Source organism: Cherax quadricarinatus, chromosome 39 (genome assembly GCF_038502225.1).
Source record: "Cherax quadricarinatus isolate ZL_2023a chromosome 39, ASM3850222v1, whole genome shotgun sequence".
NCBI lineage: Eukaryota > Metazoa > Arthropoda > Malacostraca > Decapoda > Parastacidae > Cherax > Cherax quadricarinatus.
In genome coordinates, this window is record NC_091330.1 from 19,134,542 (window position 1) to 19,161,579 (window position 27,038).

Genomic DNA, 27,038 nt, shown 5'->3' on the forward strand with positions numbered 1-27,038 from the left:
TAAACCATGTCCTAAACGAAACCAGCTGGGAAGATATCTATGGAAAATTTATAAGGGGTTACCTGTATGTACCTCAACATTACATTCATACAAGTAATCTCATTGGGAGACAACAACCATATTGTTTACCGTAGTCACCCCGTGTAGACATGTGAGAAAACATAGCCACCCCTGGTCACTGCAGGTGGGTCCTTCGACCTCACAATCTTACCCATATCTATCCGAGACCAGTATGAATTGGATAGCACCCGCAAGTACGGCACTAATTAATTGTGGACTGTATAGATTATATTAGTTTAACTGAATGAAGGGGGAGGGGAGTAGATTACGCATGTATATATCAAGGGAAAACACTTGTATACTGTAATACCACCACTTACCAGATTTTCTCTGGTGGTCACTTGATGTAGCTGGATCACCCAAAACCTATCCAATTACAACATACCTAACTGGCCAGTATCAGTCTGCTATAACTAGAAAGGTTACTTAACTGAATGTACAATAATGCATGCAACCATATGACCTGTCTTTGTAATACTCACTTGTACTTTATAGTAATCTGTTTACATTAATGTTTTATCACTGATTTCATCATTGCTTAGTTAATCTTAAGTTAATTTTAAGCCAGCCCGTAATGCTATGCATAGTATAAGTGGCTTTGGCATGCTGCTCTTATCTGTATTTTTTTTGTACCTCTGTTTACCTGGAGTTTACCTGGAGAGAGTTTCGGGGGTCAACGCCCCCGCGGCCCGGTCTGTGACCAGGCCTCCTGGTGGATCAGCCCCTGATCAACCAGGCTGTTGCTGCTGGCTGCACGCAAACCAATGTACGAGCCACAGCCCGGCTGATCAGGAACTGACTTTAGGTGCTTGTCCAGTGCCAGCTTGAAGACTGCCAGGGGTCTGTTGGTAATCCCCCTTATGTGTGCTGGGAGGCAGTTGAACAGTCTCGGGCCCCTGACACTTATTGTATGGTCTCTTAACGTGCTAGTGACACCCCTGCTTTTCATTGGGGGGATGGTGCATCGTCTGCCAAGTCTTTTGATTTCGTAGTGAGTGATTTTCGTGTGCAAGTTCGGTACTAGTCCCTCTAGGATTTTCCAGGTGTATATAATCATGTATCTCTCCCTCCTGCATTCCAGGGAATACAGGTTTAGAAACCTCAAGCGCTCCCAGTAATTGAGGTGTTTTATCTCCGTTATGCGCGCCGTGAAAGTTCTCTGTACATTTTCTAGGTCGGCAATTTCACCTGCCTTGAAAGGTGCTGTTAGAGTGCAGCAATATTCCAGCCTAGATAGAACAAGTGACCTGAAGAGTGTCATCATGGGCTTGGCCTCCCTAGTTTTGAAGGTTCTCATTATCCATCCTGTCATTTTTCTAGCAGATGCAATTGATACAATGTTATGGTCCTTGAAGGTGAGATCCTCCGACATAATCACTCCCAGGTCTTTGACGTTGGTGTTTCGCTCTATTTTGTGGCCAGAATTTGTTTTGTACTCTGATGAAGATTTAATTTCCTCATGTTTACCATATCTGAGTAATTGAAATTTCTCATCGTTGAACTTCATATTGTTTTCTGCAGCCAACTGAAAGATTTGGTTGATGTCCGCCTGGAGCCTTGCAGTGTCTGCAATGGAAGACACTGTCATGCAGATTCGGGTGTCATCTGCAAAGGAAGACACGGTGCTGTGTCTGACATCCTTGTCTATGTCGGATATGAGGATGAGGAACAAGATGGGAGCTAGTACTGTGCCTTGTGGAACAGAGCTTTTCACCGTAGCTGCCTCGGACTTTACTCTGTTGACGACTACTCTCTGTGTTCTGTTAGTGAGGAAATTATAGATCCATCGACCGACTTTTCCTGTTATTCCTTTAGCGCGCATTTTGTGCGCTATTACGCCATGGTCACACTTGTCGAAGGCTTTTGCAAAGTCTGTATATATTACATCTGCATTCTTTTTGTCTTCTAGTGCATTTAGGACCTTGTCGTAGTGATCCAGTAGTTGAGACAGACAGGAGCGACCTGTTCTAAACCCATGTTGCCCTGGGTTGTGTAACTGATGGGTTTCTAGATGGGTGGTGATCTTGCTTCTTAGGACCCTTTCAAAGATTTTTATGATATGGGATGTTAGTGCTATTGGTCTGTAGTTCTTTGCTGTTGCTTTACTGCCCCCTTTGTGGAGTGGGGCTATGTCTGTTGTTTTTAGTAACTGAGGGCCGACCCCCGTGTCCATGCTCCCTCTCCATAGGATGGAAAAGGCTCATGATAGGGGCTTCTTGCAGTTCTTGATGAACACAGAGTTCCATGAGTCTGGCCCTGGGGCAGAGTGCATGGGCATGTCATTTATCGCCTGTTCGAAGTCATTTGGCGTCAGGATAACATCGGATAGGCTTGTGTTAATCAAATTTTGTGGCTCTCTCATAAAAAATTTATTTTGATCTTCGACTCTCAGTCTGGTTAGCGGCTTGCTAAAAACTGAGTCATATTGGGACTTGAGTAGCTCACTCATTTCCTTGCTGTCATCTGTGTAGGACCCATCTTGTTTAAGTAGGGGCCCAATACTGGACGTTGTTCTCGATTTTGATTTGGCATAGGAGAAGAAATACTTTGGGTTTCTTTCGATTTCATTTATGGCTTTTAGTTCTTCCCGCGATTCCTGACTCCTAAAGGATTCTTTTAGCTTAAGTTCGATGCTTGCTATTTCTCTGACCAGTGTCTCCCTGCGCATTTCAGATATATTGACCTCTTTTAGCCGCTCTGTTATTCTTTTCCGTCGCCTGTAAAGGGAGCGCCTGTCTCTTTCTATTTTACATCTACTCCTCCTTTTTCTTAGAGGAATAAGCCTTGTGCATACATCGAGTGCCACCGAGTTAATCTGTTCTAGGCATAAGTTTGGGTCTGTGTTGCTTAGTATATCTTCCCAGCTTATATCGGTGTGCTCAAATTGTAATAAATAAACAAATAAAAAAAAATAAAATAAAACTGTGGGTGATTGACGCTCCTTATTTCCTCCATTCACCATCTCATTTCGATGTCCTGCTACACCGATACGGTTCTTATTCCAGCAGGACGAGGTATCCGTTGGTTTGTCCCAGCTTAGAAGTCGCGATTCCATAAAAACTTCACTATCCTCGGGACAGGAACCACAAGGTTAACATGTGCACACACACTCTGGGAATGACAGCTCATATCGCTTCAACGATTCCTTAACTTAGTGTTATTATCACTGATTATTTCACAGCCCACCATACGGTTTAACGTCTCATAACTAGTATACATGTTAGAGGTCGCTCTATTAAGATCTGAGACCGATGAGTGATGATTAAATCACGGGTATTTTCCCCTGAACACACTCCATGGCATCTACAATTATTCACACATTTTACCACTTATTCCAGCAGTCCCATAAATCACGTTCCCTCACTCTTCACCAGGAACAGTTACGACACTTCCTATTATGAAGTGAGGCCTATATTAATCCTTAGGCCGCCATGAATGCCAATTTCCTGGTCCCATGCTTTCCCAGCCTCTTAACTCCATTCAAAACACTCCCACACCCGATGCCCCGTCTCGACCTGCCCCCTGCCCATCAGCGCAGGCGCAGAGCTTCCCTGTTGGTTCTATTCCATTTTCAAATACATTTTTTGACCCATATCAATGCATTAAGCACCTATTAGGCACTATAGCTTTGGAAAATTAAAATATTTTCCACAATATCCTAAAATACATGCATCCAAATATTTGCCTTGAAAAAATGAATTTTGTGTATCTTGAGATCTGTTCAAGACACATTCCATTAAGAAAAAGAAAGAGAAGATGTAAACTAGAAAGAGAGAGACGCTCCCTATACAGATGAAGGTGAAGAGTCAGAGACCCCAAGGACCCCAAGGACCCCAAAGGACCCCAAGGACCCCAAAGGACCCCAATGGAAATAAGTCACTCTGTCTTGACTTTTTTGGGTTATCCTAGGTTCTCTACACATATGCTGCTATGTATGATAATTCTATGTAACTGTATTTGTGTATACCTGAATAAACTTACTTACTTACTTACTTACTAGCTGCTGAGTTAGGTTAATATATCTGAAATACGAAGGGAGGCACTAGTCAATGAAATTGCAAATATCAAACTTAAGCTGAAGGAATCTTATAGGAGACAAGAATCACAGGAAGAACTAAAAGCCATAAAGGAAATTGAAAAAATCCAAAATACTTCTTCTCTTATGCCAAATCTAAGGGAAAAACAACATCCAGTATTGGGCCCCTGCTTAGGCGGGATGGGACATACACAGAAGATAGCCAAGAAATGAATGAGATACTAAAGTCCCAATATGTTCAGCAAGCCACTGCCCCCTCAAAGGGTCGACAATCCAAATGAATTCTTTATGAACGAAACCCAAAATTTGGTCATCCCAAAAATCTCGGATATTATTCTAACTCCACAAGACTTTGAAGAGGCAATTAATGACATGCCTATGCACTCTGCCCCAGGCCCAGACTAGTGGAACTCCGTGTTCATCAAGAATTGCAAAATGCTCCTATCGTGTGCCTTAAGCATTTTATGGAGAGGGAGCATGGACACAGGAGTCATCCCACACGCTAAAAACAACACACATAGCCCCACTCCACAAAGGTGGCAGTAAAGTGATTGCAAAGAACTACAGACTGATAGCACTAACATCCCATATCACAAAAAATTTTCAGAGGGTTCTAAGAAGCAAGATAGCCAACCACCTCGATACCCATCAATTACACAACCCAGGGCAACGTGGGTTTACAGCAGGTCATTCCTCCCTGTCCCAGCTACTGGACCACTATGACAAGGTCCTGGATGCTGTAGATGATAAACAAAATACAGATGCAGTATACACAGACTTTGCAAAAGCTTTCGACAAATGTGACTATAGTGTAATAGCACACAAAATGTGAGATAAAGGAAGAACAGGAAAAGTTGGTAGATGGATCTACTACTTCCTGACAAATAGAACACAAAGAATAATAGTAAACAGAGTAAAGTCCCAGGCAGCCACGGGAAAGAGCTCTGTTCCACAAGGCACAGTACTCGCTCCCATTCTATTCCTCATCCTCATTTCTGACATAGACAGAGATGTAAGCTGTAGCTCCGTGTCCTCCTTTGCGGATGACCCCTGCCAATTTGGATTCAGGAAAAATAAAAGCACTAACGATGCAATTATAAAAATGCTAGATCTGCTTTACACAGCATTGGAAAATAGGGAATATCCACTAGGAATTTTTATTTATTTTTTTTTTTTTTTTTTTTTTTTTATCACACTGGCCGATTCCCACCAAGGCAGGGTGGCCCGAAAAAGAAAAACTTTCACCATCATTCACTCCATCACTGTCTTGCCAGAAGGGTGCTTTACACTACAGTTTTTAAACTGCAACATTAACACCCCTCCTTCAGAGTGCAGGCACTGTACTTCCCATCTCCAGGACTCAAGTCCGGCCTGCCGGTTTCCCTGAATCCCTTCATAAATGTTACTTTGCTCACACTCCAACAGCACGTCAAGTATTAAAAACCATTTGTCTCCATTCACTCCTATCAAACACGCTCATGCATGCCTCCTGGAAGTCCAAGCCCCTCGCACACAAAACCTCCTTTACCCCCTCCCTCCAACCTTTCCTAGGCCGACCCCTACCCCGCCTTCCTTCCACTACAGACTGATACACTCTTGAAGTCATTCTGTTTCGCTCCATTCTCTCTACATGTCCGAACCACCTCAACAACCCTTCCTCAGCCCTCTGGACAACAGTTTTGGTAATCCCACACCTCCTCCTAACTTCCAAACTACGAATTCTCTGCATTATATTCACACCACACATTGCCCTCAGACATGACATCTCCACTGCCTCCAGCCTTCTCCTCGCTGCAACATTCATCACCCATGCTTCACACCCATATAAGAGCGTTGGTAAAACTATACTCTCATACATTCCCCTCTTTGCCTCCAAGGACAAAGTTCTTTGTCTCCACAGACTCCTAAGTGCACCACTCACTCTTTTTCCCTCATCAATTCTATGATTCACCTCATCTTTCATAGACCCATCCGCTGACACGTCCACTCCCAAATATCTGAATACGTTCACCTCCTCCATACTCTCTCCCTCCAATCTGATATTCAATCTTTCATCACCTAATCTTTTTGTTATCCTCATAACCTTACTCTTTCCTGTATTCACCTTTAATTTTCTTCTTTTGCACACCCTACCAAATTCATCCACCACTCTCTGCAACTTCTCTTCAGAATCTCCCAAGAGCACAGTGTCATCAGCAAAGAGCAGCTGTGACAACTCCCACTTTGTGTGTGATTCTTTATCTTTTAACTCCACGCCTCTTGCCAAGACCCTCGCATTTACTTCTCTTACAACCCCATCTATAAATATATTAAACAACCACGGTGACATCACACATCCTTGTCTAAGGCCTACTTTTACTGGGAAAAAATTTCCCTCTTTCCTACATACTCTAACTTGAGCCTCACTATCCTCGTAAAAACTCTTCACTGCTTTCAGTAACCTACCTCCTACACCATACACTTGCAACATCTGCCACATTGCCCCCCTATCCACCCTGTCATACGCCTTTTCCAAATCCATAAATGCCACAAAGACCTCTTTAGCCTTATCTAAATACTGTTCACTTATATGTTTCACTGTAAACACCTGGTCCACACACCCCCTACCTTTCCTAAAGCCTCCTTGTTCATCTGCTATCCTATTCTCCATCTTACTCTTAATTCTTTCAATTATAACTCTACCATACACTTTACCAGGTACACTCAACAGACTTATCCCCTAAGAAAAGCTTTTGACACAGTAGACCACGGCATCCTACTCCACAAACTTGACCATTATGGTATAAGAGGCCATGCGCTTGCATATTTCAAATCTTACCTTACTAATGGGTATCAGTATGTCACCATTAAAGACACAGCATCAACAACACAGCCACTTGATACTGGAGTTCCGCAGGGAAGTGTCCTTGGTCCCCTGCTCTTCCTCATATACATCAATGATCTTCCAAACGTATCTCGACACCTGAACCCCATTCTCTTTGCTGACAACATGACTTATGTCATCTCTCACCCTAATCTTGCAACCCTCAACACCATTGTTAATGAGGAGCTGATCAAAATATCGACTTGGATGACAGCCAATAAACTTACGCTTAACGTTGACAAAACCTACTACATTATGTTTGGTAGCAGAGCAGGAGATGCGCAAATTAACATTAAGATCGACAACACTCTAATTACCAGGCATAATGAGGGCAAATTCCTAGGCCTATACCTCGACAACAACCTGAACTTCAGCACCCATATCCAACACATAACCAAAAAAGTATCCAAAACGGTTGGGATCCTCTCCAAGATACGATACTACGTGCCGCAAACTGCCCTTCTCACACTATACCATTCACTTATATATCCATACCTCACCTATGCTATTTGTGCTTGGGGTTCAACTGCAGCAACACACCTAAAGCCAATAATAATCCAACAAAAAGCCGCAGTAAGAATAATCACCAAATCCCATCCCTGGCAACACACCCCCCCACTCATCATAGATCTAAACTTACTCCCTGTTCAGTACATCCACACTTACTACTGTGCAATCTACATCTACAGGACCTTAAATTCCAATATTAACCTTGACCTAAAATGCTTTCTTGATAGTTGTGACAGAACCCACAGGCACAACACCAGACACAAACATCTCTATGACATTCCCCGTGTCTGACTAAACCTTTACAAAAATTCAATGTATGTCAAAGGCCCTAAAATCTGGAACACCCTACCTGAAAATTCCAAAACTGCAGACACATTCATCACCTTCAAAACTACCATCAGAAAACATCTTATCTCCCTGATACACCCTGTCAACTAATAATACGAATATCACCTGGTGGTTCACACTTACACTCACTCACCCATTTGACCATAAACAGAAATATCAATCTCAATCTCAAAATAATGAATCTTAACTAGTCAAAAGTTGGCCTGTGATACTCCAATACTGAAACTATGTATAGTGCCAAAACAAAAGCATTCACATTGCTAAACTCACAACTAGTATTTAGTCACTTAGCCATAATACCAACTTATCTCATAATTCTGTAACATTTTAAACCTAAGATTTAATATAAGTCTGCCCGAAATGCCTAGCCATACTAGGCGTTCTAGTGGTAAGATAAGAGATAAGATAAGATAAGATTTCGTTCGGATTTTTAACCCCGGAGGGTTAGCCACCCAGGATAACCCAAGAAAGTCAGTGCGTCATCGAGGACTGTCTAACTTATTTCCATTGGGGTCCTTAATCTTGTCCCCCAGGATGCGACCCACACCAGTCGACTAACACCCAGGTACCTATTTGCTGCTAGGTGAACAGGACAACAGGTGTAAGGAAACGTGTCGAAATGTTTCCACCCGCCGGGAATCGAACCCGGGCCCTCCATGTGTGAAGCGGGAGCTTTAGCCACCAGGCCACCAGTACACTCTGTAATTATTATTTTACTACATGTAAACCACACAATAACCAAATTCTGTAAACTCAGCATTGTAATACTTATAGAGAATAAAGTTTGAATTTGAATTTGAATTTGAATTTGAATCACCATGTCAGTGACCTCCATCGAAGACACCATGAGACTCCAAGTGGACATCAACTAAATCTTCGAATGGGCCACTCAAAACAATATGAAGTTCAACGAGGAGAAATTTCAACTACTCAGATATGGAAAACCTGAAGAAATTAAAAATGTGTCAGGGTATACCACAAATTCTAACCATACAATAGAGCAGAAAAGTAATGTGGAGGACCTGGGAGTGATAATGTCAGAGGATCTCGCCCTCAAAGACCACAACAATGTATCTACCTCATCCGCTAGGAAAATGATAGGATGGATGATAACAACCTTCAAAACAAGGGATGCCAAGCCCATACCTGGAGTTTACCTGGAGAGAGTTTCGGGGGTCAACGCCCCCGCGGCCCGGTCTGTGACCAGGCCTCCTGGTGGATCAGCCCCTGATCAACCAGGCTGTTGCTGCTGGCTGCACGCAAACCAACGTACGAGCCACAGCCCGGCTGATCAGGAACTGACTCTAGGTACTTGTCCAGTGCCAGCTTGAAGACTGCCAGGGGTCTGTTGGTAATCCCCCTTATGTGTGCTGGGAGGCAGTTGAACAGTCTCGGGCCCCTGACACTTATTGTATGGTCTCTTAACGTGCTAGTGACACCCCTGCTTTTCATTGGGGGGATGGTGCATCGTCTGCCAAGTCTTTTGCTTTCGTAGTGAGTGATTTTCGTGTGCAAGTTCGGTACTAGTCCCTCTAGGATTTTCCAGGTGTATATAATCATGTATCTCTCTCTCCTGCGTTCCAGGGAATACAGGTTTAGAAACCTCAAGCGCTCCCAGTAATTAAGATAAGATAAGATAAGATAAGATTTCGTTCGGATTTTTAACCCCGGAGGGTTAGCCACCCAGGATAACCCAAGAAAGTCAGTGCGTCATCGAGGACTGTCTAACTTATTTCCATTGGGGTCCTTAATCTTGTCCCCCAGGATGCGACCCACACCAGTCGACTAACACCCAGGTACCTATTTGCTGCTAGGTGAACAGGACAACAGGTGTAAGGAAACGTGTCGAAATGTTTCCACCCGCCGGGAATCGAACCCGGGGCCTCCGTGTGTGAAGCGGGAGCTTTAGCCACCCATCAGTTACACAACCCAGGGCAACATGGGTTTAGAACAGGTCGCTCCTGTCTGTCTCAACTACTGGATCACTACGACAAGGTCCTAAATGCACTAGAAGACAAAAAGAATGCAGATGTAATATATACAGACTTTGCAAAAGCCTTCGACAAGTGTGACCATGGCGTAATAGCGCACAAAATGCGCGCTAAAGGAATAACAGGAAAAGTTGGTCGATGGATCTATGTGTCACTAGCACGTTAAGAGACCATACAATAAGTGTCAGGGGCCCGAGACTGTTCAACTGCCTCCCAGCACACATAAGGGGGATTACCAACAGACCCCTGGCAGTCTTCAAGCTGGCACTGGACAAGCACCTAAAGTCAGTTCCTGATCAGCCGGGCTGTGGCTCGTACGTTGGTTTGCGTGCAGCCAGCAGCAACAGCCTGGTTGATCAGGCGCTGATCCACCAGGAGGCCTGGTCACAGACCGGGCCGCGGGGGCATTGACCCCCGAAACTCTCTCCAGGTAAACTCCAGGCCACCGGGCCACCAATTGAGGTGTTTTATCTCCGTTATGCGCGCCGTGAAAGTTCTCTGTACATTTTCTAGGTCGGCAATTTCACCTGCCTTGAAAGGTGCTGTTAGAGTGCAGCAATATCCCAGCCTAGATAGAACAAGTGACCTGAAGAGTGTCATCATGGGCTTGGCCTCCCTAGTTTTGAAGGTTCTCATTATCCATCCTGTCATTTTTCTAGCAGATGCGATTGATACAATGTTATGGTCCTTGAAGGTGAGATCCTCCGACATAATCACTCCCAGGTCTTTGACGTTGGTGTTTCGCTCTATTTTGTGGCCAGAATTTGTTTTGTACTCTGATGAAGATTTAATTTCCTCATGTTTACCATATCTGAGTAATTGAAATTTCTCATCATTGAACTTCATATTGTTTTCCGCAGCCCACTGAAAGATTTGGTTGATGTCCGCCTGGAGCCTTGCAGTGTCTGCAATGGAAGACAGTCATGCAGATTCGGGTGTCATCTGCAAAGGAAGACACGGTGCTGTGGCTGACATCCTTGTCTATGTCGGATATGAGGATGAGGAACAAGATGGGAGCTAGTACTGTGCCTTGTGGAACAGAGCTCTTCACTGTAGCTGCCTCGGACTTTACTCTGTTGACGACTACTCTCTGTGTTCTGTTAGTGAGGAAATTATAGATCCATCGACCGACTTTTCCTGTTATTCCTTTAGCACGCATTTTGTGCGCTATTACGCCATGGTCACACTTGTCGAAGGCTTTTGCAAAGTCTGTATATATTACATCTGCATTCTTTTTGTCTTCTAGTGCATTTAGGACCTTGTCATAGTGATCAAATAGTTGAGACAGACAGGAGCGACCTGTTCTAAACCCATGTTGCCCTGGGTTGTGTAACTGATGGGTTTCTAGATGGGTGGTGATCTTGCTTCTTAGGACCCTTTCAAAGATTTTTATGATATGGGATGTTAGTGCTATTGGTCTGTAGTTCTTTGCTGTTGCTTTACTGCCCCCTTTGTGGAGTGGGGCTATGTCTGTTGTTTTTAGTAACTGAGGGACGACCCCCGTGTCCATGCTCCCTCTCCATAGGATGGAAAAGGCTCGTGATAGGGGCTTCTTGCAGTTCTTGATGAACACAGAGTTCCATGAGTCTGGCCCTGGGGCAGAGTGCATGGGCATGTCATTTATCGCCAGTTCGAAGTCATTTGGCGTCAGGATAACATCGGATAGGCTTGTGTTAATCAAATTTTGTGGCTCTCTCATAAAAAATTAATTTTGATCTTCGACTCTCAGTCTGGTTAGCGGCTTGCTAAAAACTGAGTCATATTGGGACTTGAGTAGCTCACTCATTTCCTTGCTGTCATCTGATGATTCTGTCATGATGATTCTCTGCAAATCGCTTGTGCTCTCTAGGCTGGAATACTGCTGTACACTAACGGCTACCTTGAAGGCTGGCAACATTGCAGACCTGGAGTGTACAAAGAACTTTCACTGCACACATAAGTGCGATAAGGCACCTAAACTACTGGGAACGGTTGAAGGTCCTTTATCTGTATTCCCTCGAATGCAGGCGAGAGAGATACATGATAATATACACTCGTAAGGTCCTGGAGGGATTGGCACCAAACCTGCACACGAAAATCACTCCCTATGAAAGCAAAAGACTCGGCAGGAGATGCAACATTCCCCCGATGAAAAGCAGGGGCACCACAAGTACAGTGAGAGACAACACAATAAGTGTCCAGGGCTCAGGACTGTTCAATTGCCTCCCAGCATACATAAGGGGGATTACCAATAGACCCCTGGCTGTCTTCAAGGAGGTGCTGGACAGGCATCTAAAGTCAGTACCTGACCAACCAGGCTGTGGTTCGTATGTTAGCTTGTGTGCGGCCAGGAGTAACAGCCTGGTTGATCTGATCTCGATCCACCATGAGGCCTGGTCTCAGATCGGGCCATGGGGGTGTTGACCCCCGAAACCCTCTCCTGGTAAACATCGTTTGAGGTGTTTAGTAGTTCTGTGCAAATGAGCGACTCTGTGACATACAGGCCAACTCCCCACTTGTTGCCTGGTTAGTCTGTCATATCAGAAAAGGTTATAACCTGATATCCATATTTCATTGTTATAATGATCCTTTATGTGGGTCTCTGTGAATGCATTTGACTCCATGAGCAGTCCCTTGATGTAAGGAATTTTGTTGTTTTTTGATGGCTTTAGACCCTGTATGTTTGCAAAGACAAATGGCGTTATATTGGTGGAATTTAGGGGGGTACATAGTATCGTATCTTGGAAAGGATACCTACTGTTTCGGAAACTTTCTCAGTTATATGCTGGTTGTGGGTCTGAAATTTAAGATTACAGTCAAGGTGTAGACCTAGAATTTTCCCTCAATGTGCCTTGTAATGGGTGAACCATTTATCGATATGTTGAGCTGGATATTTAATGCTCAGTTTCCACAAAGCACAAAGTGGGTTTTGTCTGTAGTGAGAGTAAGTTTGTTGGTCGTCATTCAGTTTGATATTTTATGTAGTCCACTGTTTACAGTGTTACTAAGTACAGCCAGGTTTGGGTGGGAGAAGATGTAAGTGGTGTCATCTGCAAATAGAACTGGTTTAAGTCGACTGGTGTGGGTTGCATCCTGGGATAAAATTGACCTAATTTGTCCAAAATGCTCTGCATAATAAGGGGCTTTCTATATAGTAGTATGTCATTGATGTCAGCTAGGCCTATATACCTTGTACATGTACTTGTAGAAATAAAGATATTATTATCAAACTTGAATGCCTCTCATTCCCTCAGGTACCATATAACCCCCTGTGGGTTTAGTGTTTCCCTCCTGAATTTAATGTAAACTTTTTCATGATGATTATAAAGTTCAATAATGTAGTAAAAAAAATATTAGGATTCAATGAAACTCTTGAAATGTGGCTTGCAGGATGTGGCATTACATAAGCAAGTACAAATAAGTATTTAATACATTTGGTTAATTATAGCTTACATAAAACTCATTGTTTGAATTACGAAACGACTACAGAATATTGATAAAATATATATTTTAACTTATTTGGCAGATAAATCATATACAGTAACTTAATTAGCTTTGATAACGATTAAACTCAGACACCAAATCAGTAATTGGTCCTTATACCTCATGAAGACTAGTAAAGGAATGTATAGCATATTTAATGCAGGTACAGTACTGAAGCTTCTGTAGTAACAAGTGTACACAGCTTCCACTTCACTTAAGTACAGTTGCATCATATCCATAACCCCAAGTTTGCTATATGTATAGGCATAATTTACCATTAGTTATATAGTAGTACTTAAGAACCTATACTGCCTCCACGAAAAACAATAAAAATCTCAAAAGATTCTACATAATAATGAGGGGTTATGCTCCAAGGAAGAAACCTGTATATCCTCCCTTTCCTTGAGTCAAACTCAAATGCCACCCATTCCCTATGCAATGTGCTGTATGACACCACATGTTTAGCACTTCCCTTGATGATGATAATAATAATAATCATAATAATAATAATAATAATAATAATAATAATAAAAATAATAATAATAATCTACTTACATACCTGTATACATTTTCTGCATGCTACATGCTCAAGCCCATAATATTCAAAGCTGCCCTATTCCCTTCCCTTCAACCATTCCCTGGATGACCTCTAACCCTCCTACCTTCCACCCCAGATTTATACACCATCATCCAATTCCTCCACATCCTGTATAGGTGGTTTGAATGGAGAGAGGTAGGATGACAAAGGTGTATAAATCTGGGGTTTAAGGCAAGAGGGGTAGGGATCATACTAGGAATAGTTAAGAGGGCAGGGGTAAAAAGAAACTTTTTTAGATTAGACATAAATGGAGCAAAGGCCAAGTGGGTTTTAATTATCATGCTGTTTAATGTGAGGAGCAGCAGCTTCAGTATTTCTCTGTTGGAAGCTTAAGGGTGGCTGCCTGGTTGGAAGAGGTAGCATAAGTACACTGTGTTGACTTAGTGCATATTACATATCAATAAGAACAGAAATGTTTTCTAAAGATTCTTTTATTCACACTTTTTATAGGGAGAAAACAACTGTCCTTATCAAAGAATAAAATCAATAATTACATGATATTTCATCAATATGTAAACCATCAAAATAATGGCTTTACTGATGTAATGATATACAACAAGACCAAAATATTCATTCTACTTTCAAAATAAAGGCTCAGGATAACTGGAAAGTTAAAGCAGTGTGATTTTTCCATTGTTGTGGTTGGTAGCAAGAGGATTAATGATGATGTCATCACTCAGACTCTTGGTTCTTTCCTAATTTATAGATATAATTGCAATATCACTTTGTTCTGTTGTCACTACTGTTGTTGCTCAAGTAAATTTTTATCAATCACAAGCAAGAAAACCTACATTCACATGCTGCAGAATTATGGTAGCTGGCAACGACACACTGATGCACACCACCTTATACAGATTTGTGAAAGCATCACAGCATAGTTCAACAGAGTTGTAAATTCAAGTGAAGTGATAGTATTGTATGACCATTTTTTTCCCTCCCATGATATGGCACTTGATGAAAATTAATTTTTAATTTTCCTCTCTGATATCACTGCAAGACAAAATGAAGGTTTGTACCTTGACAGCAACTTGAAATTCAACACCCACATTCAGAATGTAACAAAAGAAAATGTTACCAAAATCAGTTGGCATCCTCTCTAAGATATGATACTATGTACCTCAAATAGCATTACTTACATTATACTACTCACTAATCTATCCCTACCTTGCCCATGCTATTTGTGCCTGGGGATCCATGACAGCAAATCAGCCAAAGCCCATAATAACATAAAGCAGCAGTATGAATGATCACCCAGTCTAGTGTAAGAAAACACACTCCTCCATGCTTTCAAAATCTAAACTAACTTAATACATATACATAAAATTCACTCATAGTACTGTGCATACTACATACACAAGACAATCAATTTTAATATTAATCTTGCCCTGAAACTCTTTCTTGATAGTTGCAACAGAATTCATAGCCATAATACTACACAAAAATCTCTATGATAATCCCCACATCTGACTCAACCTTTGTAAAACCTTAATGCATATAAAAGAACCATAAATCTGGAGCTCTTTACCTGACGATTTCAGAGGTTCCCTCTCTGCCATCCACTATAAGATAAGATTTCGTTCGGATTTTTAACCCCGGAGGGTTAGCCACCCAGGATAACCCAAGAAAGTCAGTGCGTCATCGAGGACTGTCTAACTTATTTCCATTGGGGTCCTTAATCTTGTCCCCCAGGATGCGACCCACACCAGTCGACTAACACCCAAGTACCTATTTGCTGCTAGGTGAACAGGACAACAGGTGTAAGGAAACGTGTCGAAAAGTTTCCACCCGGCGGGAATCGAACCCGGGCCCTCCGTGTGTGAAGCGGGAGCTTTAGCCACCAGGCCACCGGGCCACCAGGCCACCGGGCCACCAGGCCACCGGGCCACCAGGCCACCAGGCCACTGCTACTGCTAAACAGCCTCTCCTTACCTTAATACAATACTGTCCCTGTTCTTGTTTCATCCTTCCTTCAACTCTCATATATTATTAGACAGCTATATACTATCTCACTATACTTTGTATCAATTCATTTAACTAGCTTCATCCTTACTGTATTTTTTACTAGAATTTTATTTTTAATTACTGAATACTTTCAATATACCTGGAGTATACCTGGAGAGAGTTCCGGGGGTCAACGCCCCCGTGGCCCAGTCTGTGACCAGGCCTCATGGTGGACCAGGGCCTGATTAACCAGGCTGTTACTGCTAGCCACATACAGTCCAATGTACGACCTACAGCCTGGCTGGTCAGGTACTGACTTTAGGTGCCTGTCCAGTGCCTGCTTGAAGACAGTCAGGGGTCTGTTGGCAATCCTCCTTATGTATGCTGGGAGGCAGTTGAACAATCTTGGGCCCCTCACACTTATTGTGTTGTCTCTTATCATGCTAGTGACACCCCTGCTTTTCATTGGGGGGATGTTGCATAGTCTGCTGAGTCTTTTGCTTTTGTATTGAGTGATTTTCGTGTGCAAGTTTGGTACTAATTCCTCTAGGATTTTCCAAGTGTATATATAACCATGTATCTCTCCTGCCTGCATTCTAGGGAGTACAGGATTATAGCATTAGATAAATTAATACATAGCATTAGAAATCTTCCTTATGAAAAAAGATTGAAGACTCTTAAGTTGCATTCACTTGTTAGACGAAGAATGAGGGGAGACCTGATCGAAGTGTATAAGTGGAAGATAGGTATTAATGGTATACCATTTTGATGTTCATAGGTATTAATAAAGGGGATATAGATAAGGTCTTGAGGATATCTCTCCAAGAGAGAACCCGCAGTAATGGATTTAAATTAGATAAGTTTAGATTTAGAAAGGACATAGGAAAGTATTGGTTTGGAAATAGGCTAGTTGATGAGTGGAACAGTCTACCTAGTTGGGTTATTGAGGCTAGGACTTTGGGTAGTTTCAAATTTAGGTTGGATAAGTACATGAGTGGGAGGGCTTGGATTTGAGTGGGACTTGCACATCAAAGCTTATTTCTTGGGTAGCATTGAAAATTGGGTTGGGCAAATGTTTTGTTAGTGGGATGAATTGTAAAGGACCTGCCTAGTATGGGCCAACAGGCCTGCTGCAGTGTTCCTCCTTTCTTATGTTCTTATGAGTGAGAGGGGTTGGATTTGAGTTATCAGAGCTTATTTCTTGGGTGGCATTGAAAATTGGGTTGGGCAAACGTTTTGTTAGTGGGATGGATTGTAAAGGACCTGCCAAGTATGGGCCAACAGGCCTGCTGCAGTGTTCCTCCTTTCTTATGTTCTTAACTTCAACCATTCCCAGTACCTGAGGTGCTTTATCGCAGTTATGCATGCCGTGAAGGTTCTCTGTACATTTTCTAGGTCAGCAGCTTCACCTGCCTTGAAAGGTGCTGTTAGTGTGCAGCAATATTCCAGCCTAGATAGAACAAGCAACCTGAAGAGTCATCATGGGCTTGGCATCCTTGATTTTGAAGGTTCTCATTATCCATTCTGTCATTTTTCTAGCAGATGCAATTGATACAATGTTATGGTCCTTGAAGATGATATCCTCTGACATGATCACCCCCTGGTCTTTGACATTAGTTTTTCACTCTACTGTGTGGTTGGAATTTGCTTTTTACTCTGATGAAGTTTTAATTTCCTCACGTTTTCCATATTGGAGTAATTGAAATTTCTCAACATTGAACTTCATATTGTTTTCTGCAGCCCATTTAAAGATATGGTTGATATCCACCTGGAGTCTTGCAGTTTTCAATGGAGGACACTGTCATGTAAATTAGGGTGTCATCTGCAAAGGAAGACACAGCGCTGTATCTTATATCCATCTATGTCCGATATGAGGATGAGGAACAAGATGGGAGCAAGTACTGTGCCTTGTGGAACAGAGCTTTTATAGTATAAACTAATAATATATATACATTTAAGTCATTCTCATTGAATTTATTTTACTGTGAATATCATTAATGTCTTATATACATACAGTAAGGCCCCGCTTTACGGTGTTTCTCCTTACGGCGTTCTGCTAATACGGTGATTTCAAATTATGACCAAAACTTATTATACGACTCCTGGTCTCTCTAATATGGTGCACCCCACCCAGTTTGTTTACATTTACCGTGAGCATATCTCTCTATTACGTCTGTAAATTTTCAAAAATTTCTAGTGTTTTAAAGTTAGTGCATATTTTTACATGTATGTACTCTGATAATTATACTTATGTGTACTTGTACCTAAATATACTTACACACTGTGCTGGCATGCAGGTACATATTAAAATCACTAAAAGTCCCTCTACTCTTGACACCATGTTAATAATATGTAATCTCTTGGGTGCATTAAATGTCATGTATTATGTTAATATAGACATTTCCATTAATCCATCTATGATATTTTTTTGAAAATTATATAATAAACACACTACATAACATATAAACATGATAAATACACCTCACAGTAGAATAAATTAACATATATATGAGATGTGGCAGCCAGGCAAACATCAGAGAAAATGTGTACACTATAATATTACTGGGGGTAACTAGAAAATATTTCCTTTTGTATGCCTTCCCTCAGAGCGTCATTTCTTCTAAAAATGGTGTTACATGAGAATGGGAGTGTTTCTCTTTATTCTACTGTATCAACGTGGAGACAACTTGCACACAATGTAAAGTGTTTGTATTATGGCATAATACAAAACAAATGAAAACCAGATGTGTTTGCCTTGTTTGTTTACATTACATGTGGGTAGGGTGGGGTGAGCTGCCCTGGCTGGCTACCATACTTCCCAAACCTGACTTCCTACAAATAAAACTCACCTCTCACCCTACATTAAGTCTACAAATATTTTAAATCAAATCAAATCAAATCAAAGTTTATTCTCTATAAGGATTACAATGCAGAGTTTACAGATTTTGGTTATTGTGTGGTTTAGTAATGGGTGTACTGTGTGTGGATTTTACTTTTCATTGTTTTTAATGCCTAATTTTATTGCTAACTTAATACAGCCTCTCCTAACTTAACGACGGAGTTCTGTTCCTGAGGCCACATCGTTAAATAAATTCGTCTCTAAGAGGAGCATACTATAAAGGTAGTGAGTTTGTGTTAACCATCTTTGATATTGTTTTAATGTCACCTTTGCACCATTTATAACATTTTTGGTATATTTTTAAATGTTTATGGCATACTGTAGATTGAAATAAACAGAATAAAGGAAATCAGCTCTAATATACATTACTATTTAGGTATGAATAATGGTCAGAGAGCCCGTCGTAAGTCCGAGGTGTCGGTAAACGAGTACGTTGCTAAGTGATGAGAGGCTGTATGTGTTTGTGTAAACTTGTTATCTGGCATTTAGGTGCATTTATATATGGAAAAAAAATGGTGTTCTGCTTTCTGGCAGTAGCCCGGAACCTAACCTGCCATGTAAGTGGGGCCCTACTATATATGTAAAATACTATCTAATCACATCTGTAATAAATCATGTTACTAGTTTCACTCCTATTGTAATTCATATTAAATATTTTATTTTGAATTAACTGAATCATTTTAATACAGTAGGAACCCCATATTAGTGGGGGATACCTGCTGTGGATACCAAAACTGTGGATAATGGCAAATCCTATATATAAGTCCTATACATATCTATTATAAAGTTTAACTGATAAATTATGCACGTAAAGTGGAGAATTAACACATTTTATTGATAACTGAAACTGCAGATACTAAATCAATGAATACAGGGGTTCAACTGTACAGAATAATCTAAGTGACCTTATCACCATGTACCTTGCTATGATTTTATATTTCATTTACATTTGATTCATAAACATTTATTCTGTTTTACTGTGAATATCATTTATGTCTTATACAAGTATATTTAAAATACTATAGTCCTTCTAGATGTAAGTTAGGTTTAAGTTTGCATGAAATGCTCTACATAACTAAGGGACTTTCCATGTGACTGATGTAATGCCATCCAACTTTGTACAGATGATGTATCATGTGAAAATAAATACTGATCAACTGATTTAAAGTTAAATGCAATCTCCAGAATGCAAGATTTCTCTGGAAGCAATCTCCAGAATGCAAGATTTCTCTGGAAGCAATCTCCAGAATGCAAGATTTCTCTGGAAGCAATCTCCAGAATGCAAGATTTCTCTGGAAGCAGTCTCCAGAATGCAAGATTTCTCTGGAATGCAATCTCCAGAATGCAAGATTTCTCTTGAATATTCAATGTTGATGAACCCTTTAGTATGCTACATGTGCTGTTTGAAAAGTGTCTGTTTAATTTATTGACTAACCTTTTCAATTCTCAACTCAATGCCCCAATTAAATTGCTGATAATATTTTTGCAAGCATGCATGAGCATGTTAGATAAAAGTGAATAGAGACGAATGGTTTCTGGGGCCTGACAAGCTGTTGGAGTGTGAGAAGGGTAATATTTTGTGAAGGGATTTGGGGAAACCTGTTAGCTGGACTTGAGTCCTGGAAATGGGAAGTATAATTCCTGCACTTTAAAGGAAGGATTTGGGATATTGGCAGTTTGGGGGGACTTCTGAACTGTCGTATCTGAGCACCTCTGCAAAGACAGTAATTATGTATGAGTGATGGTGAAAGTGTTGAATGATGATGAAAGTATTTTTCTTTATTTTTGTTTTTTTTTCTTTCTTTTTGGGCCACCCTGCCTTGGTGGGAATGGCTGATGTGTTAAAAAGAAATTGCTAGCTACCACATTTTAATTTATTATAAAATAATTTATCAATGTAATTGTGCTTGTATGTGATGTGTTTTCTTGAGCAGCAGCTGGAGCAGGCAAGGTACTGTATGTGTAGCAGCACCAGCTCCAGATACAAGGCTGATGTTTACTAGGCTGTATACTAGCTACAGTGTATTAAAACACTTTCATAAAGTTTACAAGGTCAGAAACAATTCCTTCCTGGCAAATTATTATTCACATCTCTAAGTGAGGCTGTAACATAAATAAAGTGAAGCTTATACCATTTTTTAAAATATTGCCTTATACTATTTGTCTCATATGAATAGAATTATATTTTTAATTTCCAATTAACTAATAAATTTGTAAAATAAATTCATTAAAACTGGAACCTCTCACATTAAAGAACACATCAGAAAGACATTTGTAGGTCCTATAATATTGGCTAGGGTCCAGAGTGCTGCAGAACTTGGGGATGAGTACTCAAGACATCTTGTAGCTTTTGCAAGACAGGTAAGTATTTGCTCAAAGGGTCACCACCTTCTTTATCCTCTTCCAGTTTCTGCAGTCGATGGTTTCTGTGTGAATATAATTTTACAATAAATGCTTTTACAAAAGATGAAAGATGAAAATAGTATGTCAGTAACAAAGCTAATGAACAGAATTAAGGATGTACAGGTCGGCCATCACTGATCTAACAATCACTAATCTGGCACTAATTTCAACTAGAACAATTTCAAATTTCCTAAGTCGCTGCTGAAAAATGGATGGTGTAAATTGTGGCCAGGGTTAATGTTTGAGACTGCACCTGGTGAAGACACTGAAAATGACTTTACAGGATTTAGGGTTTCAAAGGAAAAATAGATTATACATGATCTGCTGTCTTTTGCTCATGATCTGCCTAATCCTGCTGTGAAGGATCTTGTATCGAGAATGGATCAAATCAAATCAAATTTTATTTCTTTGCAAGATTATATTGAGATTGTGAAATTACAATAATGAGTTGCAATGCAAAAGAGCCACTATCATGCCTAGGCATTATGGGCAGACTTAATTTAATGGCATACAGACTACTAAATACTAAAAAAATTGATCATAGTTTGTTTAAGTTGTACATCTTTTTGTTTACTGTAGACAGTAATTTTACTCTAATTACAATAGTTTCAATAATGAATATTGAAATTATATTATGGGAATATAACATTGTGAGTTGTTGAAAGTAGTTTACAGTATGTGAATGCAACAACTGGGTGTAAGGCAGCATTGTTTTGGTATTATAAATACCTACCCAATTGGGTAGTTATTATAATACCTACCTAATTTGGTAGGTATTCATAATAATGTATGAACTTTGGGCATCTAGATTTGAAGTTTTAAGATTTAGGTAATTGGGAAATTTCTTGTGAAGTTGAGTATTGAGTATTTAGTTTAGGGTGATTAGGTGGTTTTTGAGAAAAGCCTTAAATTGGTGTTCAGACCTGGTTACTTTAGTATTTACTGGTAATGAATTCCAAATTTTGGGGCCCTTTACATGCACAGAGTTTTTACACAGTGAGATATGGACATGGGGTACATCAAAAAGAGATCTGTGTCTTGTGTTGTGGTTGTGTGTCCTGTTAAGGTTGGTGAGGAGAAGTTTGAGTGGAGGGTTTATTTTTGAGTGTAGTGTTCTATGTATGTAGTAGGCACATGAATAAGTATGGATGTTCTTAACGGTGAGTAGTTTAAGACTTTTGAATATTGGTGGGGTATGCTGTTGGGAGTCGGAATTTGTTATTCTGGCTGCAGCCTTTTGCTGGGTTATTAATGGTCTTAGGTGATTTAACCCTTTGACTGTTTCAGGCCCCTCTCTGAAACTGTCATTCTATGTCGCCAAATATTCAAAAAAAAAAAATTATTTTTTCATCATAATCATCATCATCATCATCTTCTTCTTCTTCTTCTTCTTCATCTTCTTCTTCATCTTCATCTTCATCTTCATCTTCATCTTCTTCTTCATCTTCTTCTTCTTCTTCTTCATCTTCTTCATCTTCTTCTTCATCTTTTTCTTCATCTTCTTCTTCATCTTCTTCTTCATCTTCTTCTTCATCTTCTTCTTCATCTTCTTCATCTTCTTCTTCATCTTCTTCTTCATCTTCTTCTTCATCTTCTTCTTCATCTTCTTCTTCATCTTCTTCTTCATCTTCTTCTTCATCTTCTTCTTCATCTTCTTCTTCATCTTCTTCTTCATCTTCTTCATCTTCTTCATCTTCTTCTTCATCTTCTTCTTCATCTTCATCATCTTCATCTTCTTCATCTTCTTCATCTTCTTCTTCATCTTCATCTTCATCTTCTTCATCTTCTTCTTCATCTTCTTCTTCATCTTCTTCTTCATCTTCTTCTTCATCTTCTTCTTCATCTTCTTCTTCATCTTCTTCTTCATCTTCTTCTTCATCTTCTTCTTCATCTTCTTCTTCATCTTCTTCTTCATCTTCTTCTTCATCTTCTTCATCTTCTTCATCTTCTTCTTCATCTTCTTCTTCATCTTCATCATCTTCATCTTCTTCATCTTCTTCTTCTTCTTCTTCTTCTTCTTCTTCTTCCTTGTCTTGTGTGCGAGTGTGTGGCTTATAATTGTTTTGAGTCAGAAGTCGGCAGCTGTCAAAGTGACATATTGTCTCATTAGTCACTACCCCTACCCCTGTCAAAACAATGGGGTCGGATGCTGCTTCCCCTCCTCCATTCTATCTAATTATCTTTCTCCCTCATTCTATATCTTTCAATCTGTCTCTCTTTCTATCTGTCTGCCTATCTCTGTCTCACAGGTACACATAAATACAAGTATACATAGTGTAAATTACCTAGGATAACCCAAGAAATCCAGACAAAGTGCTATACTCTGCTTGAAGATGTGAGTAAACGTGATGACACAGTCTTGTGGCTCTCTCTGAGACAGAGAGCTAGATGGACAGACAGGGAGCTTGACAGACAGACAAATAGACAGACAGACAAATGTTTGTGTACCAGCAAAAACAAAGGGAGGGCGATGGTCATGTAATATTACCCTCCTTTATGCTCATCAAAGTCAGCTCTTATCAGATGTTATCTCCCCTTATCTTGTCACTGTCATGGGGTGGACTTTTTTTTTTCTTGCTTCAAGGGAACAATATTATTACATCTTCTTCTTCCTCCTCCTCCTCCTCCTCCTCCTCCTCCTCTTCTCCTCCTCCTCCTCTTCTCCTCCTCCTCCTCCTCCTCCTCTTCCTTCCCTCCTCCTCTTCCTTCCCTCCTCCTCCTCCTCCTCCTCCTCCTCCTCTTCCTCCCCTCCTCCCCCTCCTCCTCCTCCATTGCTTTTGGTCTCAAACTCCTCCAAATCATGAAATTGATCTTCACTGACACTTCCATCTGTGTTAGAGCATCACTTGGGAAGAGAAGAGTCCCAGATTTGCTGGGGAATCACATATTTCTTACCGCTAGACATGCTGAAAAAGGACAACTGAAATGGCATTCCCACAATGCACCACTGGCTCCCCGATTTTTTTTATATGGTGCACACTGACCATGGAGACCCATTCTCTCACATGTGGGCCTACCAGCTTTCTCCTGCTTGATTTGAAGCTGCTAGAATTTATGCGTATAAATACGTCAGAAACATTGGCTCGTAAGACGTATTTATACGTCGGAAACAGTCAAAGGGTTAATGTTGTTGATCCCCATGCACAAATTCTGTATGTAAGATAAGGGTAGATGACGGAATGATACAGTGCAAGGAGAGCTGATTGTGGAACATATTACTGTATTTTGGATAGTATGCCTACTGTCTTAGAGATTTTCTTAGAAATTTGTTGTATGTGTGTCTGGAATTTGAGGCTACTGTCAAGGTGGATTCCTAGGAATTTTCCCTCTGTGAGTCTTGTGATGGATGATCTGTTTAGCATTATGTTAAGTGGAACATTTGCAGCCCTGCTTTCAAACTGAATTAAATAAATTTTGTCAGTATTGAGGGTAAACTTATTTGTCATCATCCAGGTAGATAATTTCTGCAATTCGGCATTAACAGTGTTGGCCAGTATGACTGGGTTTGGGTGAGAGAAGACATAAGTTGTGTCATCTGCAAATAATATGGGTTTGAGTAGCTGTGATACATTCGGTAGGTCATTGATGTAAATGAGAAAGAGGAGTGGGCCAAGGACACTGACTGTGATTGATTGAGTGGAAGAATTTGCTCCATTTGTGTACACATATTGGCTTCTGTTACTAAGGTGTGACTTTACGTAGTTAACCCTTTGACTGTCGCAACCCCCAATCCTGAGGTGTCTCCTGGTGTCGCAAAATTTAAAAAAAAAAAATTGTTTTTTCTTATGAAATGATAGAGAATCTTTTCCCGATTGTAAAGACACCAAAAAAACGAAATTTGATGGAAAACTGACGGAATTACGCTCTCGCGAAGTTAGCGACCTCGGCGATATTTACAAATAGGCGATTTCGCCCACTTTGAGCCCTATTTTCAGCTAATTCCATTATTCCAGTCAACCAAACTCATAGCTATTTCTTCAGAACTCCATTTTTTCCATCGATTGAGTACAAGAAACTGCCCATTTACCGATTTCAACTACTCAATAACATGGTCAGAAATTTGCAATTTGGCCAATTTCACGAAAATTAAAAAAATGACAATTTCAAAATAAGGACCAGAATGAACAATGCAGACATTCCTGGCTCTAAAATAACATTTTCTTTGTTCATCAGTCATGTCTCCAGGCCCCTGTGATATTACTCTTGCTTTTTATTTTGAAATTTTATTCAAGCAAAAAATAGAAGATTTACTGTTATGCAGACTACTGCAATACTGTAGTAATTGTAAAAATTACATCAACCCATTCATGACTGCATATTAGAATGGCTATTTGGACATTTATTGGACATTGACATCATTTGTTTACTTTTGAACATCGGCAAAAATCAAACATTTCCCGTACTTTGTGCTCCATTTCCAGGTTCTTTTTTATAGTAAAATTAATCAAAATCGCTCTATTTCTATAAAATAGTTTCCATTCTATCAAATGAGACCAAGAAAACGAGAATACAACCACAAATACTATACGAAAATAGACCACAAAGTCGGCATTTTAATTAAAAAAACGGTCGGAGTTTTTTTTTCTCATTATGCACTGCGTGCTCCAGGATTTTTTTTATATGGTACACACTGACCACACAGACCCATTCTCTCACATGTGGGCCTACCAGCTTTCTCCTGCCTGATTTGAAGCCGCTAGAATTTATGAGTATATATATATCAAACACGGTACCTCGTAAACATATATATACGGCCGCGACAATCAAAGGGTTAAGAGAGTGCCCTCTTATACTGTAGTGTGTTAATTTAATGTGCAGCAAATTATGGTCAACCGTATCAAAAGCTTTACATAAATCAACGAAGATTCCCAGCGGGACTTCTTTCTTCTCGAGAGCGGTGTATATTAGTTCTAGCATGTGTATAATAGCATCATTTGTGCTTTTCTTAGTCCTGAATCCAAAGTGACAGGGGTTAAGTATGTTGTGTGAGATGAGGCAGGAACAGATCTGCCTATGAATTAATTTTTCAAAGATTTTAGAGAGCAGAGGTAGGTTAGATATTGGTCTATAGTTATTCAAGTCGGTATGATCACCTCCTTTTTGGATTGGGGTGATCCTCACTATTTTGAGAATTGCTGGGAAGGTGGAGGATTCAATGGATTTGTTGAAGAGTGTTGCAATAACTGGTGACACTACTTGTGATGCTTTTTTGTACATAAAAGTGGAAAGTCGTTCATGGCCCCTGCCTTGTTTTTAAGGGTGTTGATGATGAGCGAGACTTCTGTTGGGTTGGTTGGGGCTAGGAATAGTGTATTCGGGTACATGCCCATGAGGTAGTCTGATGGATGGGTGTTTGAGCTTGGGATTTTGCTCGCTAGGTTCTTTCCTATAGTGGAGAAGAAAACACTGAGTCTGTTTGCTGTTTCAGTTGGTGGGAGTAGGGGTTCATCTGATTTTGTTAATTTGATTGCTTTGTTTTTGGATATCTTTTTAGTTCCTAGAATTTTGGATAGGGTTTTCCAGGATTTTTTCATATCACCTTTTATGTTATGTAATCTGTTTTCATAATACAATTTTTTTGACCTTCTTATCAGGCTGGCAAGGATTGACAAGTAATGTTTAGAATGATCTCTAGTTATTTGACCCATTCTATACTGTTTTTCAAATAGGTGCTTTGTGTTAATGGATTTAAGGATGTTTAGTATTAGCCAGGGACTGTTCAGTCTCTTGGCTGTGATCTGCTAAGTTTTTTTAAGGCAATGCTTGTTATAGAGGTAGTGTTTTTTTTTTTTAAATTATTAATACATTCATTCATATCTGTATATGTTTCAAGCTCATTATGCCAGTCAACGTTGTTCATAGCTGTTATAAAGTTATTAACCCTTTCAGGGTTTCCGACGTACTAGTACGCATAAATTCTAGCGCCT

General features: G+C 40.3%; 1 protein-coding gene across 7 annotated transcripts in view; it reads right to left on the minus strand.

Annotated features, from left to right (window-relative positions):
- Positions 1-13,165: 13,165 nt before the first annotated feature.
- LOC128696384 (transient receptor potential channel pyrexia) overlaps positions 13,166-27,038 on the minus strand; it is a 235,169-nt gene continuing 221,296 nt past the window's right edge. For all 7 annotated transcript variants that reach the window (XM_070092480.1, XM_070092479.1, XM_070092482.1 and 4 more), the window contains one exon: positions 13,166-21,134. In XM_070092480.1, coding sequence (XP_069948581.1) covers positions 21,002-21,134 — 133 coding nt within the window. In that variant the 3' untranslated portion in view covers positions 13,166-21,001. The remainder of the gene's footprint in view (positions 21,135-27,038) is intronic.